Below are 16,949 nucleotides of genomic sequence, written 5' to 3'. Positions count from 1 at the left end.
AGGACACAATGCATATAATTATTGGATTAGAAACAGAGAGATAAAACAAGGGGGTGGAGTTATGTTCCTGACTTAGAAGGATATAAATGTGAAGAGTGTCACATATGGAAAGAATAGAGATGATTATGATAGAAGTAGAAGACAGAGATAAGAAGAGCAGAAAGTTTGTAATAAACTACGTGCCCCCAAAAACAGCCTCGTGGGAAGAGAGTGAACATAAAAGTGTTAGAAGACACAAGAATAACATTAAACAGGATAATGGAAGATGGAGGAAGAATAGTTATGATGGGCGACTTTAATTGCAAAGAAGTCTGCTGGGAAGAGATGACCGTAAAGGGTGGAGAAGACTCGTGGGGAAATGTTCTACTCGAGATGATTATTGACCACACAATGACACAATGGATTCAAGAGAACACTAGGTATAGAAATGAAGAACCATCGAGAATAGACCTAATAATCACATCAGAACCTGATATAGTGGAAAAGATAGAATACCAGGCACCAATAAGTAAAATTGACCACATATTGATAGGACTAGAACTAAATGAGAAAAAATACATGAAAAGTAATGAACAATATAGAAAAGGAAGATTGATGTATGAAAAAAAAAAATTGATAAAATAAGAGAAATCTTTCAAAATGAAAACTGGGAAAGAATACACAAAGAAGATACAACAGTAGAAGAGAAATGGAATACTTTGACAAAAATTTATATAAAAAAAAAAGTGGAAAAGTACGTCCCAAGACAAAAACAAGAAAAAGAATATGTAAAGTGCTGGTACAACAAAAGTTGTAGGGAGTTAAAAGACAAAAGAGGCAGAGCTTGGACCAAATGAAGAAAGACAAAAGACCTGAAAAATGGAAAATACCCAGTAAACATGGTTAAAATGGGCCGTTTCTGGTTTCCTTGCGGCATGTTAAGGCAGTTCGGGTTCTGTTTTGCCTTAAGCTAACTGTAACGGGGCCAGTTAAACGCTGCCATTTTATAACCGACTTTAAATTGTACCGTTATCATACCGGAATGCTGCCATTTAATCATAACATACAAATGGGCCAGTTCTGGCCCGGTTAAGGTAGATTGCAGTGTTTATAACGTTACATCTTGCACCATTCCATCTACGGAGATAACGTCCGAGCCTTCAAAGTATGCTCCGAAGAGTTTTTTTTTCATGGGCTGATATATTTTTCATTTTGCTGTGTCGATTCCACTTTTTATTACCAGGTAACAAAGCAATGACATAACATATACATTATAGCATAGTGATTACATTTCAGTGGCAGCAGTTTGTTTGGTAATGATTTTATAGCGGGTCTGTTGCATTAAATTTCCTTGGGTGAGAGATAATGTGTAAGTCTGCCACTTTATCAGTTTATCAGACACTGGGCCTATAATGTTGTAAGCTATCAATGCCAGCTTAAGTAAATTTTATTTCAATTCCTGAATTTTGAAATTAGGTTAAGCAATATTATCATGTATAGTGTTGTTTATTAAAAGCCTCTAGGCCTAACAGTTATTAAAAACTAAAAAATTCTACACCTACAGTAGAATAATTCTATTATTAATATTACTAAACTAGTAGGCCTATAGTCAAAACATCTCAACCACAGCCTTTTTTATATCAGTTGTGGGCTCTATTTGATACTACTTGTTACTGTTACTAATACTAGTGAGTTGTGTTGGGTAAGGCTAGAGCTCTACTTATAAATTTATTGTTAGGTATAATCACTGAAGCATATCTGAGTTATTTGTTTATTGTGCTGTATAGAGCTGTATAAAATAATTCAAGTATTAAACAGGTTCAGTGATGGTGGACTGGTTGGTGAGGTTATTTAATGTTTGCTGGAGAGAGGGTAGAGTACCGGAGGACTGGAGAAGTGCCTGTATAGTTCCTCTTTACAAGGGAAAAGGGGACAAGTGTGAATGTAGTAGTTTCAGAGGGATTAGCCTGTTAAGTGTAGTAGGGAAGGCTTATGGGAGGATCTTGATTGAGAGGATTAGGAGAGGAACAAAAGGAGTAATTGGTGAGGAACAGTGTGGATTTAGGACAGGTAGAGGTTGTGTAGATCAGATCTTTGTGGTAAGACAGATATGTGAGAAAGCTATAGGAAAGGGGAAGGATTTTTTCTGGGCTTTTATGGATCTGGAAAAGGCTTATGATAGGGTAGACAGAAAGGCACTGTGGGAGGTTATGCAGATTTATGGGATAGGAGGAAAGCTTCTAGGAGCTGTCAAGAGTTTTTATGAGAGTAGTAGAGCTTGTGTCAGGATTAGAAATGGAGAGAGTGAGTGGTTTGAAGTAAAGGTGGGACTTCGTCAAGGATGCGTTATGTCGCCCTGGCTGTTCAACTTATACATGGATGGGGTGGTGCGAGAGGTGAATGCTAGGGTAGTGGGTCAGGGATTGGAGATGGTTAAAGAAAATGGAGAAAAGTGGGAGGTGAGCCAGCTGTTGTTTGCGGACGACACTGCACTTGTAGTAGGATCGGAGGAGGGATTGAGGAAGTTGGTGACAGAGTTTGGGAGAGTATGTGATAGAAGAAAGCTAAAGATAAATGTGGGTAAAAGTAAGGTGATGAGATGTACAAGGGGTGAAAGTGGCAGTAGACTGGAAGTGAATATTAAGGGAGAGCGACTGGAGGAAGTGGATAGTTTTAGATACTTGGGTGCAAGTGTAGCAGGAAAAGGTGGAGTGAAGGTGGAGGTAGAATGTAGATTGAGAGAAGCGAGTAAATGCCTTGGTGGATTAAAGAGTGTAATGAGGAATAGACATTTAGGAATGGATGCGAAGAGGAGACTGTATGAAGGAGTGATTGTGTCAACAGCACTGTATGGGGCAGAAACGTGGAACATAAGAGAAGAAGAGAGAAGGAGTTTGAATGTGTTTGAGATGAGGTGTCTGAGAAGTATGGTGGGGGTTACTAGGCTGGATAGAGTGAGAAATGAGGAGGTGAGGAGGAGAACAGGGGTGAAAAAGGAGCTGGGAGATAGGGTTGATGAAAGAATATTAGGATGGTTTGGACACATGGAAAGAATGAATGAAGAAAGACTAGTAAAAGAGGTATGGAAGGCAGATGTGGAGGGAGTGAACATGAGGGGACGTCCTAGGATGAGGTGGATGGATGGGGTGAAGGGGGCTTTGGGGAAGAGGGGAATGTCTGTTGAGGAAGGAAGGGAGAGGACGGAAGACAGAGGTGAGTGGAGAATGGTTGTATATGGATGATGTTGTGATTGCATGAGGAGGAATGGGTGGGGGAGTATGTGTGAGTAAATTTTGACGCAGCCCGAAGGGATTTCTCCCCGTCCTCTCCTTATATGCAAGGGGGGACGGAGAGGGGGGGGTCATCGATTAAATGAAGCGGCCTTGCTGTGGATGTGCTGTGTCTTGCGACACTGCTTCTGACCCAGGGCGGTGGGCAAGGTGCAGGGATGACCCGTCATCCAGGAGGTGCTCAGATGAGAGGGAGGGTGGGAGGGGTGTGGAGTGTATTTAGGGATGAAATGGGTGGGAGTGTTTTTATGCCTTTCCCTTTTTGGCTACCTCCCTTGAAAGGGGGAAAAAGCCTTGGTATATGTATGTATGTAAACAATTTAGTATTCAATATTTTTTTTAAAATTAGCAATGTCAATTTGGACAAAACGTCGAAAAATAAAAAATGATGTAAATCATCATTTAGAAATTATTATGAAGAAGTCTTCAGAAAATGTGGATACTGTTGATTCTAGTCATAACCAAAATGTTAACATTGTGAAAGTAGCACATAGTTTGCCATCTAGTTCAACTTATGTACAAAATACAGTTAAATATAAAGATAGTAATGAGGTACATCAAACTTCACAAGAGTCTTATAAAGAAATGGTTGGCTTTGAAATTGAGGAAGACAATACTATCCTGCATGATAGTGATTGTCATAATAATTATGATTCTTCTGACTATGATTATGTATCATCCGATAATGATGGAAATGGTGACTCACAGACTTTTCAAATTGAGTTGATGGATTTATTGTCCAGATGGGCAGTACAGTTTAATGTAACTCATATTGCACTAAAAGAACTACTTAAAATTTTGAGTCTAGTATTACCATACCTCCCTAAAGATCCAAGAACACTAATTAAAATAGGGAAGATTGATAAAATTGTGCAAATACAAGGTGGTGAGTATTATCATTTGGGTGTTGCTACTGGGATATTAAATCAGCTGACATATCATAGTGATTTACTGGAGCAAGTCGTATTAAAGTTACAAATAAACATTGATGGTCTACCACTGTTTAAAAGTGCCAAAACTCAGTTTTGGCCTATTCTGGGGTTAATTCCAGGAACAACAAAATCACAACCTTTTGCTATTGGTATATTTTGTGGTGATTCAAAGCCAGGTAGTGTTGAAGAATTTCTTTCTTATTTCATTGATGAAATGATAGAGTTAAAGGTAAATGGAATAAAATATGAAGATAAGACCTATCAGGTAGTTATAAAGGCTTTTGTTTGTGATGCTCCAGCACGATCCTTTATCAAATGTATTAAAGGGCACACTGGCTATGCTGGATGTGAAAAGTGTGACCAGTCTGGTGTTTTTGAGAAGAAAATAACATTTCCAGATACTAATGCACAGTTGCGCACTGACATAGCATTTGATGAAATGCATGATAGAGACCACCACAAAGGAGAATCCCCTCTTAAAAGATTAGGTGTTGGTCTTGTGTCTCAAGTGCCTTTGGATTACATGCACCTTGTGTGTTTAGGAGTAATGAAGAAGCTGATTTGGCTTTGGTTGAAAGGACCATTGACTGTAAGAATAGGGAGACAAGTTAAAGATAGTATATCTGAAAGACTTCAAAGTTTAAGACAATTTATCCCTCGAGAATTTTCAAGAAAACCTCGTGGCTTAGATGATATTGATCGATGGAAAGCTACTGAATATAGATTGTTTCTGTTATATACAGGCTTGGTTTCATTAATTGACAGACTTCCTCTAGAAATATATCATAATTTCATGCTTCTATCTGCTGCTGTTCATATTTTAGCCAATCCCAAGCTAGCTTCAACTCATTGTGATTATGCATAGCAGCTTCTATTGTCATTTATTCAGCATTTCATGAGATTGTATGGTTCAGAGTTTGTGACCTATAATGTACATTCTCTAATGCATCTTCCTGATGATGTAAAGTTGCATGGACCTCTAGATTCATTTTCATCCTTCCCTTTCGAGAATTTTCTTGGAGCTTTGAAGAGAATGTTAAGAAAACCTAGTGGTGCATTACCCCAAATAATTAGGAGATTAACAGAAATTTCAAATATAATGCAGCCTCAGGTTGCTGCACATTTTCATCCTAAAGGCCAACATTATGAAGGACCTGTCCCAGCTCAGTATCTACTTTCAAAATATAAACAGTATACTGAATTTCATAATGGGAAATTTGTCATAAGTAGAAAAACAGGCAACAACTGTTTCCAAATTCAAGGCACAGTATGTTTGGTTCAAAATATTTTTAGCCAAAATGATGAAATTTTTGTAGTGTATAAACGTTTCATGACTCAAGATTTATTATTTGATTATCCAGTAGAATCTTCAAAATTGAATATTCATGCTGTTTCTAATTTACATAGTGAATTGTTAGTAGCAAATGTTAAAGTCATATCAGGCAAGTATGTCTTACTGCCCAATTGTGCCAACTCTGCTGCAATTCCTCTAATACATTCATTTTAGCTGTCATTTTTATCTTTTATGTAAAATTACATTAGAACATTGAAATTGGGATTTTGTCTTAATTTATATATTCTTTGTTTCATGAGATAGTATTATTCTATTAAGATTTATATGAATATATATAGTGTTATACCATTTGGCTGAATCATTTTACCAAAGGTTGGGATAATGCATATCAGGTATTATTCTAAATAAAAAAAGAATTCTCCGGTTTGCGAGTTTTTCTCAAGACCCGGCAAAACGGTTGCACCGGACCCTGGGTAGGTGTAAGGGTATATTCAGTTCGTTTCACGTTTTCAACTGGAACTGATCTGATTCACGTTGTTCATTTATTAATATTATGAGTTTTTTTTCGGAAAGTGTTATCGTACAAGTACAGTGACAAAGCTTTTGAAAAACTCGTGTTGTTTGACGGAGAAATTTCGCGAGAGAGTACGTGTGAGTTCGAAAAACATCACTTTGCGGGTTATAAGAATTTGACAAAACATGGGGGGAAATCGGATCATGGGGATTACCAAAGGTATCATTTGGAATAAGAAGAACTCGAAGAAGAATTCGAAGAAGAAGGAGAACTCGAAGAAGAAGGAGAACTCGAAGAAGAAGAACTCGAAGAAGAACTTGAAGAAGAGCTCGAAGAAGAAGAACTCGAAGAAGAATTCGAAGAACTCGAAAAAGAAGAACTCAAAGAAAAACTCAAAGAAGAACTCGAAGAAGAAGAACTTGAAGAAGAACTCGAAGAACTCGAAAAAATCGAAGAAGAACTTGAAGACGAACTCGAAGAAGAAGAACTCGAAGAAGAAGAAAAACTCGAAGAAGAAGAGGAAGAAGAAGAAGTAGAAGAAGAAGAGCGAGCAGTGCCGCAGGCCAAGTCCCCCGGCACAGCCAGGGGCTTGTTACTAAAAACTATAAAATAGTCATGTTTTGAGAATGTCTGAAACCCACTTTTCGACCTACCAGTGAACTGTAATTGTCAAATGCCAATATAATACTATGGATTAATATAGTATTTTTTGCCCTATTACCCCTCAAGCCTGTATTTACCTTATATTTAGCTTGAACCCAAACAATTAATCTACATCATTCTTATTTTGAGAATATAGTAATAATTAAAGGTATTAAACTGTGTTTAGAAAGACAAAAATATATGTACTATTAGTGGGTATTTTAACTTTAAATAGAAGTGTTCAGTGCAAATGCAGTAGAAAATATCCAAATGTTAGATACACACTTTTACCAGTAATGTTTATTGTTAAAAGTAAAAGTAAGTTTTCACTCTGTGATGCCTAGAAACATTATCATTTTAAAAATAGATAGGGTTGTTGTTTCAAATAAGTGATTTCACATAATACACAATTTAACCAAATGTCAATGCCTAAAACAAGGTTAAACTAAACTCTCTTGTAAAATGTAAGCTATGAATATAATTATTTGTTTTCTGAACATGGTTAGAACTTATCTGCAGTCAGATATTTCTGTCATTATTGATTTTATGATACTATATCATATATTTTTATTTATTAATAATACTATTTGCTGCCACTTGAAATTTTCTCTATGCTGTAAACAATACCTATGCCTATGCTAATGTTAGCCTTTATTTGCCACAGAATGTATGTTATTGTCGCATTCACCAATAATAATACTGTTGAGATGGTCCCCAGTGGATGGATCCTGGGGCAGGATGAGGCCTGGTGGCCAAAGAGTAAATCATTGACAGCAATTACAATGATGATAAAAGATAGGGTGGTGCCAGACCACACATGGGAGAGGCATAAGATGCGTGTCATCTGTGCGGCAGGTATGTAATATCTGATCATTCTTGGAATGACATAATTAAATTTGTGACATATGGGCTGATTAACTCTTAATATATCCCCTCTCTGATTTTCCTTGGTACATTCAAGTTAAGTTTTTATAATTGTAGTTGCTGTCGATTCTGTAATTGAGTATAAAACTTATTTTTAGACATTTTAAATGCTGAAGATATATCATATGTAAATTGATAAATAAATTCAGTCAGTTAAAATGATAAGAGATAATTGTTTCCCCCCATAATTATATCTCTTGATGAGACTTGAAGGTAAATATTCTTTGGTGGTAAATGACTTTGTTAGAATACATTCATTTGCAAAGATTTCATTTGATCTAATTCTAATAATAAAGTGTCCACTAAACTTTTGATTGTTTTTTTTTTTTTACTTTACAGCTATTTTCCTTATTTATTATATCACCCCTTTGAATTCAGTTCATTTGCTGATTTTTTCTTTTGTTCTTAAAACTGCTGATAGTAAGTTACAAGGTATCTGTGTTCATTTTTTGGGTTATGGTATTTTTTTTATTTGAAATATTCTCAGGTTTTGTAATTGATAAGGCAGTTAAAAAACATGTGCCTCTTTATCACATTGGCTTTGAACAATTTTGAAATAATTCCCTAGAATTCTCCTATAATCTTAAATTATTTTTCTCCAATAAAACTCATATGAGGTTTTTGGTATTTTTTGCCCTCCAGATACATATGAAGATGGAAGACGGAAAGCAAGGGAGGCTGAAGAGACAGATAACCCTGTCAGCCAAGGTGAAGAGGAGCTTGGATGAGGAGCAAGAAGGTATAAATTGGTTTCATGTACTTTTAGCTTATCAGGTATAGCTGGCAGATAGCTGCGATCTGCAACTCCGAGCAAAAATATGATTATTTACATAATAGAGTGAAGGAGAAGTGTGAGGGGAGATAAATTGACAAAACCATAACCAAAAAGAGATATTACATTCTATTATTTAATCAATGTGAATTACATAAAGAACTGAGATGGAGCAATAACTATATATAATAGGCAGATTTGATATACAAAACAGGACATCCTCAAAAAGGGTAATAAATGAATGAAAAGTTTCTGTCCTGATTTATCTTGTGCCGGCTTTTCTGGATAATATATATATTATCAGAAATATTTTGGTTGAAACCCTTTTATATTGTAAGTATATTATCCTGATTTTGCAGGATAATGAAGCTGTAATTTTTTTTATTTGTGAGTATAAATTAGTGGGAGGTGATTGGTGCTTTGATTGGTTATGGGTAACTTTTGTATTGCTTGTAAAATCCTATGCTTATATCTGACCTTAAATAATTCCTTATATTTAGTAGTTGGTTATATTACTCCATATACAAGAGATATATAATGGGATAATATTCGGATTTTATTGTTGTGTTCTTGTAGTAGGTAAGGTGTACTTAGGTACTGTGATTGTGGACCAAAATATTCAGTAGAATTACATTGATTTTAATTTGCTTTTCATAGGTATACATTTTTCATTTATTATTGACTTCATTCATTGTATGAATTTTAGAACTTTTGTGCCCATATTTTTGGTGCATACCCAGCCTCATTACTTATTTCAGATGTGATTTTCCTTATTGGATATTAATGTAGAAACAATTTTTTTGTGTATTGTTTAGGAATGGTGAAAATCATGTTCTTTATTATAGGGGTGATTTGAATTTTTTGCAGGATTAGATCAAGATACCCTCCTAGTAGCGACGAGGAAGAGGACCGTGTTCCAAAAGCAAAAAGAAAGTTGGCCAAAGCACCTGCAATCCAAAAGATGCCATCAGTTGTGTCAGTGAACATTCCGCAATTCGACACGTTTGACGATGCAGCGGGTGTGTCTGACATATTAATTGATACATCCAGCCTAGCTCCAACCAGTACCCCAATTAGAGTGTCAACAGCACCCGTTAGCTCAGGTATCATGTTCAACAATGCGGGTGTGTCTGACATATCAATTCATACATCCAGCCTGGCTCCAACAAGTACCCCAATTAGAGCGTCAACAGCATCCGTTAACTCAGGTATCTGTTTATTTGTTAAACCTATTTCAGTCAATTTCTATCGAAAAAATAATATATTTAAAATTTCTTGCTTTGTTTTAAAAGATTATTCTTAGCACTAGTTCTGGTGATAACTTTTACTGGTTTGAAGCTATGCCAGAGTTATTAACTTTTCCAAATAATATACATACATATACCAAGGCTTTTTCCCCCTTTAAGGGGGGGTAGCCAAAAAAGAACAAGGCATAAAATCACTCCCACCCTTTCCATCCCCACACCCGACTCCCCTCCACCCTCCCTCCCATCTTAGCCCTCCTGGATGATTATAGATGATAATATAGATTCTAATGGATGATAATATAGATTCTATGGATGATAATATAGATTCTACTTACTTTCAATTAAGGGCTGCTTATCATTTCTGTCATATGAATGATTGAATGTACTTCTCATTCTCAAAATTTGTGAAATAATTTATTTTTATGCTAACCAGATGAGCTTAGTATATACATACATATACCAAGGCTTTTTCCCCCTTACAAGGGAGGTAGCCAAAAAGGGAAAGGCATAAAAACACTCCCACCCATTTCATCCCTAGATACACTCCACACCCCTCCCACCCTCCCTCTCGTCTGAGCACCTCCTGGATGACGGGTCATTCCTGCACCTTGCCCACTGCCCTGGGTCAGAAGCAGTGTCGCAAGACACAGCACATCCACAGCAAGGCCGCTTCATTTAATCAGCGACCCCCCTCTCCGTCCCCCCTTGCATATAAGGAGGGGACGGTGAGAAATCCCTTCGGGCTGTGTCAAAATTTGCTCACACATACTACCTCACCCCCCACCCCCGCCCATTCCTCCTCATGCAATCACAACACCATCCATATACAACCATTCTCCACTCACCTCTGTCTTCCGTCCTCTCCCTTCCTTCCTCAACAGACATTCCCCTCTTCCCCAAAGCCCCATTCACCCCATCCATCCACCTCATCCTAGGACATCCCCTCATGTTCACTCCCTCCACATCTGCCTTCCATACCTCTTTTACTAGTCTTTCTTCACTCATTCTTTCCATGTGTCCAAACCATCCTAATATTCTTTCATCAACCCTATCTCCCAGCTCCTTTTTCACCCCTGTTCTCCTCCTCACCTCATTTCTCACTCTATCCAGCCTAGTAACCCCCACCATACTTCTCAGACACCTCATCTCAAACACATTCAAACTCCTTCTCTCTTCTTCTCTTATGTTCCACGTTTCTGCCCCATACAGTGCTGTTGGCACAATCACTCCTTCATACAGTCTCCTCTTTGCATCCATTCCCAAATGTCTATTCCTCATTACACTCTTTAATCCACCAAGGCATTTACTCGCTTCTCTCAATCTACATTCTACCTCCACTTTCACTCCACCTTTTCCTGCTACACTTGCACCCAAGTATCTAAAACTATCCACTTCCTCCAGTCGCTCTCCCTTAATGTTCACTTCCAGTCTACTGCCACTTTCACCCCTTGTACATCTCATCACCTTACTTTTACCCACATTTATCTTAAGCTTTCTTCTATCACATACTCTCCCAAACTCTGCCACCAACTTCCTCAATCCCTCCTCCGACCCTGCCACAAGCGCAGTGTCGTCCGCAAACAACAGCTGGCTCACCTCCCACTTTTCTCCATTTTCTTTAACCATCTCCAATCCCTGACCCACTACCCTAGCATTCACCTCTCGCACCACTCCATCCATGTATAAGTTGAACAGCCAAGGCGACATAACGCATCCTTGACGAAGTCCCACCTTTACTTCAAACCACTCACTCTCTCCATTTCTAATCCTGACACAAGCTCTACTACTCTCATAAAAACTCTTTACAGCTCCCAAAAGCTTTCCTCCTATCCCATAAATCTGCATAACCTCCCACAGTGCCTTTCTGTCTACCCTATCATAAGCCTTTTCCAGATCCATAAAAGCCCAGAAAACATCCTTCCCCTTTCCTATAGCTTTCTCACATATCTGTCTTACCACAAAGATCTGATCTACACAACCTCTACCTGTCCTAAATCCACACTGTTCCTCACCAATTACTCCTTTTGTTCCTCTCCTAATCCTCTCAATCAAGATCCTCCCATAAGCCTTCCCAACTACACTTAACAAGCTAATCCCTCTGAAACTACTACATTCACACTTGTCCCCTTTTCCCTTGTAAAGAGGAACTATACATGCACTCCTCCAGTCCTCCGCCACTCTACCCTCTCTCCAGCAAACATTAAATAACCTCACCAACCAGTCCACCATCACTGTACCTCCCTTTTTCAGACATTCTGCATGGTATCCTTCCAGACCAGGTGCCTTACCTGCTTTCATCATCTTAACAACTGCCTTCACCTCATCCTTCCCTATTTCTCCTCCATTTTCCTCACTCATCACTCTCATTTTCTTTGCATCTCCCACTGCAGCTATCTTTCCTTCCCTATCCTCCTTCACATTTATTAACTCCCTAAAATATTCTGCCCATCTTCCCCTTACTGCCTTCTCTTCCATTATCATCTCTCCATCTGCACCTTTTACCTTTTCTTCTCTACTTGATTCGCCTCCTCTTCCTCTCTTCATTTCTTTCCAAAACATCTTTTTATTACTTTCAAAATTTTCTGTCATACTCTTACCCCATTTCACATCTGCTCTCCTCTTTGCAACCTTTACCTTTTGCTTTACTTCTCTTTTCTTTTCTTTGTACTTCTCATATGACTCCCTCGTCCTCTTTTGTAACCAATCTGTGAATGCTCGCTTCTTCTCTTCTACAACCTTCTTTGTTTCCTCATCCCACCATTCACTACCCTTTCTTCTATTTCCCCCTGTCCTTCTTGTTCCACACACCATCCTTGCACACTTTATGACTCCCTCCTTGAATCATCCCCATTCCTCCTCCACACCCATCTCTACTCCCTCCCACTCCTCCTTCAGCTTCTTTCCGTACTCCTTCTCCTCTTCATTCAAGGAGTTCACTCTAAGCACCTCCCTACCTTTTGTCACTTTCTTCTTTCTCCATCTATCTTCCACTCTCAGCTTACCTTCCACCAAAAAATGATCTGATATTCCCCCCACCCTCTCCCCTTAGCACATGTACATCCTTAACTCTTCCTATCATAATCCTATTTACCACTACATAATCCATTAGTGCTCTATCTACCACCCTTCCCTCCACCACCCTCTCCAATGTGTACTTATGCTTGACTTTCTTCCGAAACACTGTATTTGCTATCATCAACTCTCTAGACACATTTCCACCATCAACTCTCCACTACGATTCTTTCCTGGAACTCCACATTTCCCAACCACTCCATCGATTGGACCATTTCCCACCCTAGCATTAAGGTCTCCCAGTACTATTACATTGACATTTCTTCCTAAACCCTCTATGCACTCATTTAAATCTATCCAAAAGGCCTCCCTTTCTTCCACACTCTTCTCACTGCCAGGCCCATATGCACTTACAAAGACCCACATCTCCTTTCCCAGTTTCACCTTCATCCACATTATAGTTTATGGTATTCATTTTGCGTATTTTACCCTTTTTGCAGCGCGAGATGTAGAGTTTCTTACCATTTTAATGGAATTGAAACATGATCTGGAGGAGCTATGTGCTGAGGTGAGAGCCTGCAGGGCAGAGCTGCAGGAGCTATGTGCTGAGGTGAGAGCCTGCAGGGCAGAGCTGCAGAAGCTCAATAAAACGAGCGGAAAGGTTGATGATGCTGAGCTTCCAATGCAGTTGCCACTCACCTCCTTAGAGGAGTTTGACGTATATGAGGGCTGGTTAAATGAAGATAAAAGACACCAAAAGATATTGGTAAGAACGTTTTTTCAATGTACGCTAGCTTTTCTGAAATTATCTAGATTAATATGCGACAAAAAAGGAGTACCACTCAGATGCATTTAATCGTTTGCCAATTACTTCTGTTAGAAAATTATGATGACTCTGTCCAAATATTGTATTTACCAACGTTTCTTATATTGTCTAGTGTCTGTAGAACGTACCTGATTTATTGTCATGTTTTACACAAGTACATACAATAGCATTTTAAGGATTGTTACTGGTAATTCTGACCCAACTACGATTGTGTCATTTTAGAGGGCACATTTTGTTACTGCAGTTATTTTCTAGTAGATGTCTCTTTGTTTTTAATTTATTATTGCTATTCGACTTTTAAATACTTTTTTTAGGCTCCCTCCTGCTCCCTAACCCGGCTTCTCTTTCTAATAATTGTCTCTGCTTAAGTTTGTCATAGTTCATTTCTGTGTAATACCTCTTCTACTTCAGGAGAACAAGCTCTGCTTGATTGGAGGTTTTGACCTACGGGACTGCGTCAGGAGGATGGGCTCTTTGCTACTAAGCCACCTGCTCCAGGTCAAATTCAACTGGATTGGAACGAAGGGCTGGAAGAGCAAGGATAATGCGGAGGCAAAACGGGGTTTTAAATCCACAACGCTGTCTACAGTCTGGATTGGTATGTTTTATGATATTGAAATACTGGTGATATGTATGGTGAACGAATAGCATCATTTTCGTTAATAATTTTTTATTCTTATTTACAGTTTGAGATTGTTAAAAGTGCATCAGATGCCCCTTTTTATATTAAACGAATAACCTGGGTATATGGGGGCCATTGGGGGGTTGTTTTTAATAATGTCAAGATTCTATATATTGACCCTATTTTGGTTTACTTGTTAGGGTGCTGAAATATGGTTTTGGGCACAATGATCACTAACGTAATTTATTGAAGTTATTAGCTATAGGTGTTTACACTGTCTATTTCACATGTTTCTGCATGATTGTTTTTTTTTTTTATATCCCTTGTGTCTTACTTTAGTAGGCATTTAAATAAATAAACGTCGAATTGGATCTATTTCTAATACTATGCATTTCTTGCAAGCTTGTTAGCAAGCAGTACTTAGTGAAACCTAATCTTAGTACAAAAAACTTATAATTCCCCGTAAACGTTTTGAACTTTTATGTAGATCGAAGTCTATTTCTTTTTCAGCTTTCTTCACTCGTTTTAAGGAAAAATACTAACTTAGAGGTTCTGAATGTCTTATCAATTCTATTTGTTCTACTGATTTTTAAATATCTATTAACATAGTTAATTCTTTCCATTTTTCAGATGCTATCCTCCGTTTAACTTGCATTGAAGGTGCTGTGCAAGCCCATGTAGAGCGGGAAATCATTATTTATCTGAGAAATGCCTCAGACAGATGTGGAGGCAGAAAAAGGCGAGAGCAGGACTCTGCTACATCTGTTTGATAATTTAGAAGTCTTAATTGGTCTTAGTTTAAAATAAGTATAATGCCATTAAGTCAGACCCACTCGACACCTAGAAGTCATATAACGTACAACATACATAGTTCTTCTGTACAATTGCAAATAAAATAATATTTGTTAAATTAATATTTCTTGTTATTGTGTATTCACCTGGTCTTTGGATCACGTGTTGGACTCGTGATTGACAGCTATTACTATATATTAGACATTTGTGAAAATGACAATTGGTTCTAATGCATTTGCCTAATTCCAAACACTAAATTAAAATGATCACATGTAAAATGAAATTCTGCCGAAATATATGACCAATTTAACGGGTGCTGAGAATTTGTTTCCAAATTTGTGTATGTCTAGGATATATGCGATATGCGAAATATCAAAATGTAAGCTTATTAATATCAGAGACAAACGCCATGTTTACTATGTCTGTTTATAACGGACTGAGTTTTAGACAAAGGCTGTATAAACATTGACTAATCATTTGTGTGTGTGTTAGTCGCTGATAATTATAGTTTGTACATTCAATTTTGGCATTGTGTATATATAATAGTTATTCAAACAATTTTAGCAAATTTAGAACATATGATTTCTCAGCACCGATGATATTTGTGGTTAACCATGAATGAGCCATTGCCGAGGGGGATAACATTTGCCATAACTGGGCCGTATCTGTATATAAATGGCTGCGTTAAGGGAATCCCAAAAAGGCCCAGAACCGGCGCGTCGTGGGCCAGTTACTGCTGCCGTAACCGGCCCATTATTGGACTTGAACCGGATCCATTAAGGAAAACCTGAAAGGGGCCAGAACTGGTCCCTTTGTTGACCAATGACAGCAGCCATAACCGGCCCGTTTAAAAGCCTGTGTGCAAACACTGCCGATGCCATTAAGGTTCCAAAATGGTACCGTTACGGCATAATGGCAAGCCTGAATAGGCCCACTTTTGGCTAAGAGGGAAACCAGAAATGGGCATAAAGCGGGCCATTTCGGGCATGTTTACTGGGTATATACTTGTTATAGAAATGAATATGTACAAGCGTGCAATGAGGAAAAGAGAAAATATGAAAAAGATGTCGTAGAAAAATGTAAAGATCAACCAAAACTATTCTACAGATTTGTAAACAACAAACTGAAAAACAAACAAGATTTGGAGAAGTTAAGACAAGCAGAAGTTTAATACACAGAGGAAATAGATATTGCAGAAATTATGAACAGGCATTTTAAATCAGTGTTTACAAGGGAGAACATACAACCGTAAGAGATTGAATGGAAGGAGAAAGTCCCCTCCTATGAAAGAAATAGAAGTAACAAAGAATGAAATAATGAAACACTTGAGTAATCTTGATGTTAGAAAATTGCATGGACCAGATGAAATAGGAAACTGGATTTTGAAAGAATGCACAAATGAACTGGCAGACAAAATACATAGCATAATAAATAGTTCCTTGAAAGAAGGAAAAGTTCCAGAAGATTGGAGAAGAGCAAATATAGCACCTATATATAAAGGAGGAAATAAAGAAGACCCTACCAACTATAGACCAGTCTCTCTAACAAGTACAATAGCAAAAATTTGTGAAATAATTATCAAAAGTAAATGGGTAAAATATTTAGAAAAAAAAAAATAATAATAAACAAAAATAACAGCATGCTAAATCCAAGGCAATTTGGATTCAGACAAGGACGATCATGCGTCACTAATTTAATATGTTTCTATTCAAGGCTAAGATATAATACAAGAAAGAGATGGATGGGCTGATTGTGCATTTCTAGACCTAAAAAAAGCTTTTGACAAAGTACCACATAAGAAGTTGCTTAAGAAATTAGAAACTGAAGGAGGAATACAGGGCAAACTGCTTAAATGGATGGAAGACTTTTTGCAAGAAAGAAAAATGAGAGCAGTGATAAGAGACAAACACTCAAAATGGGATGACGTAATAGGCGGTGTTCCACAAGGAACAGTTCTGGCCTCAATAATGTTTGCTATATATATTAATGATATGGATGAAGAAATTGAAAGTTATATGAGCTTCTATGCAGATGATGCAAAACTATTAAAAAAAGTGAACACGGAAGAAGATTGTGAGTCACTACAGAGTGATCTCAATAAAG

The 16,949-nt window shown here is 37.7% G+C and overlaps 1 protein-coding gene across 1 annotated transcript; it reads left to right on the top strand.

Moving 5' to 3' along the window:
* Positions 1–8,659: 8,659 nt before the first annotated feature.
* LOC143023356 (uncharacterized) lies at positions 8,660–14,824 on the top strand. The gene is made up of 5 exons (XM_076181874.1): positions 8,660–9,555; positions 13,107–13,174; positions 13,217–13,372; positions 13,844–14,030; positions 14,685–14,824. The coding sequence occupies exons 1-5, from the start codon at positions 9,309–9,311 to the stop codon at positions 14,822–14,824; spliced, it is 798 nt and encodes a 265-aa protein (XP_076037989.1). The 5' UTR covers positions 8,660–9,308.
* The last annotated feature ends 2,125 nt before the right edge of the window (positions 14,825–16,949 follow it).

The sequence above is a fragment of the Oratosquilla oratoria genome, unplaced genomic scaffold, assembly GCF_046742065.1.
Source record: "Oratosquilla oratoria isolate Oo_2021 unplaced genomic scaffold, ASM4674206v1 SCAFFOLD47, whole genome shotgun sequence".
Lineage (NCBI taxonomy): Eukaryota > Metazoa > Arthropoda > Malacostraca > Stomatopoda > Squillidae > Oratosquilla > Oratosquilla oratoria.
The sequence above is the reverse complement of the archived record's forward strand: the minus strand, read 5'-3'. Positions and strand labels throughout refer to the sequence as shown.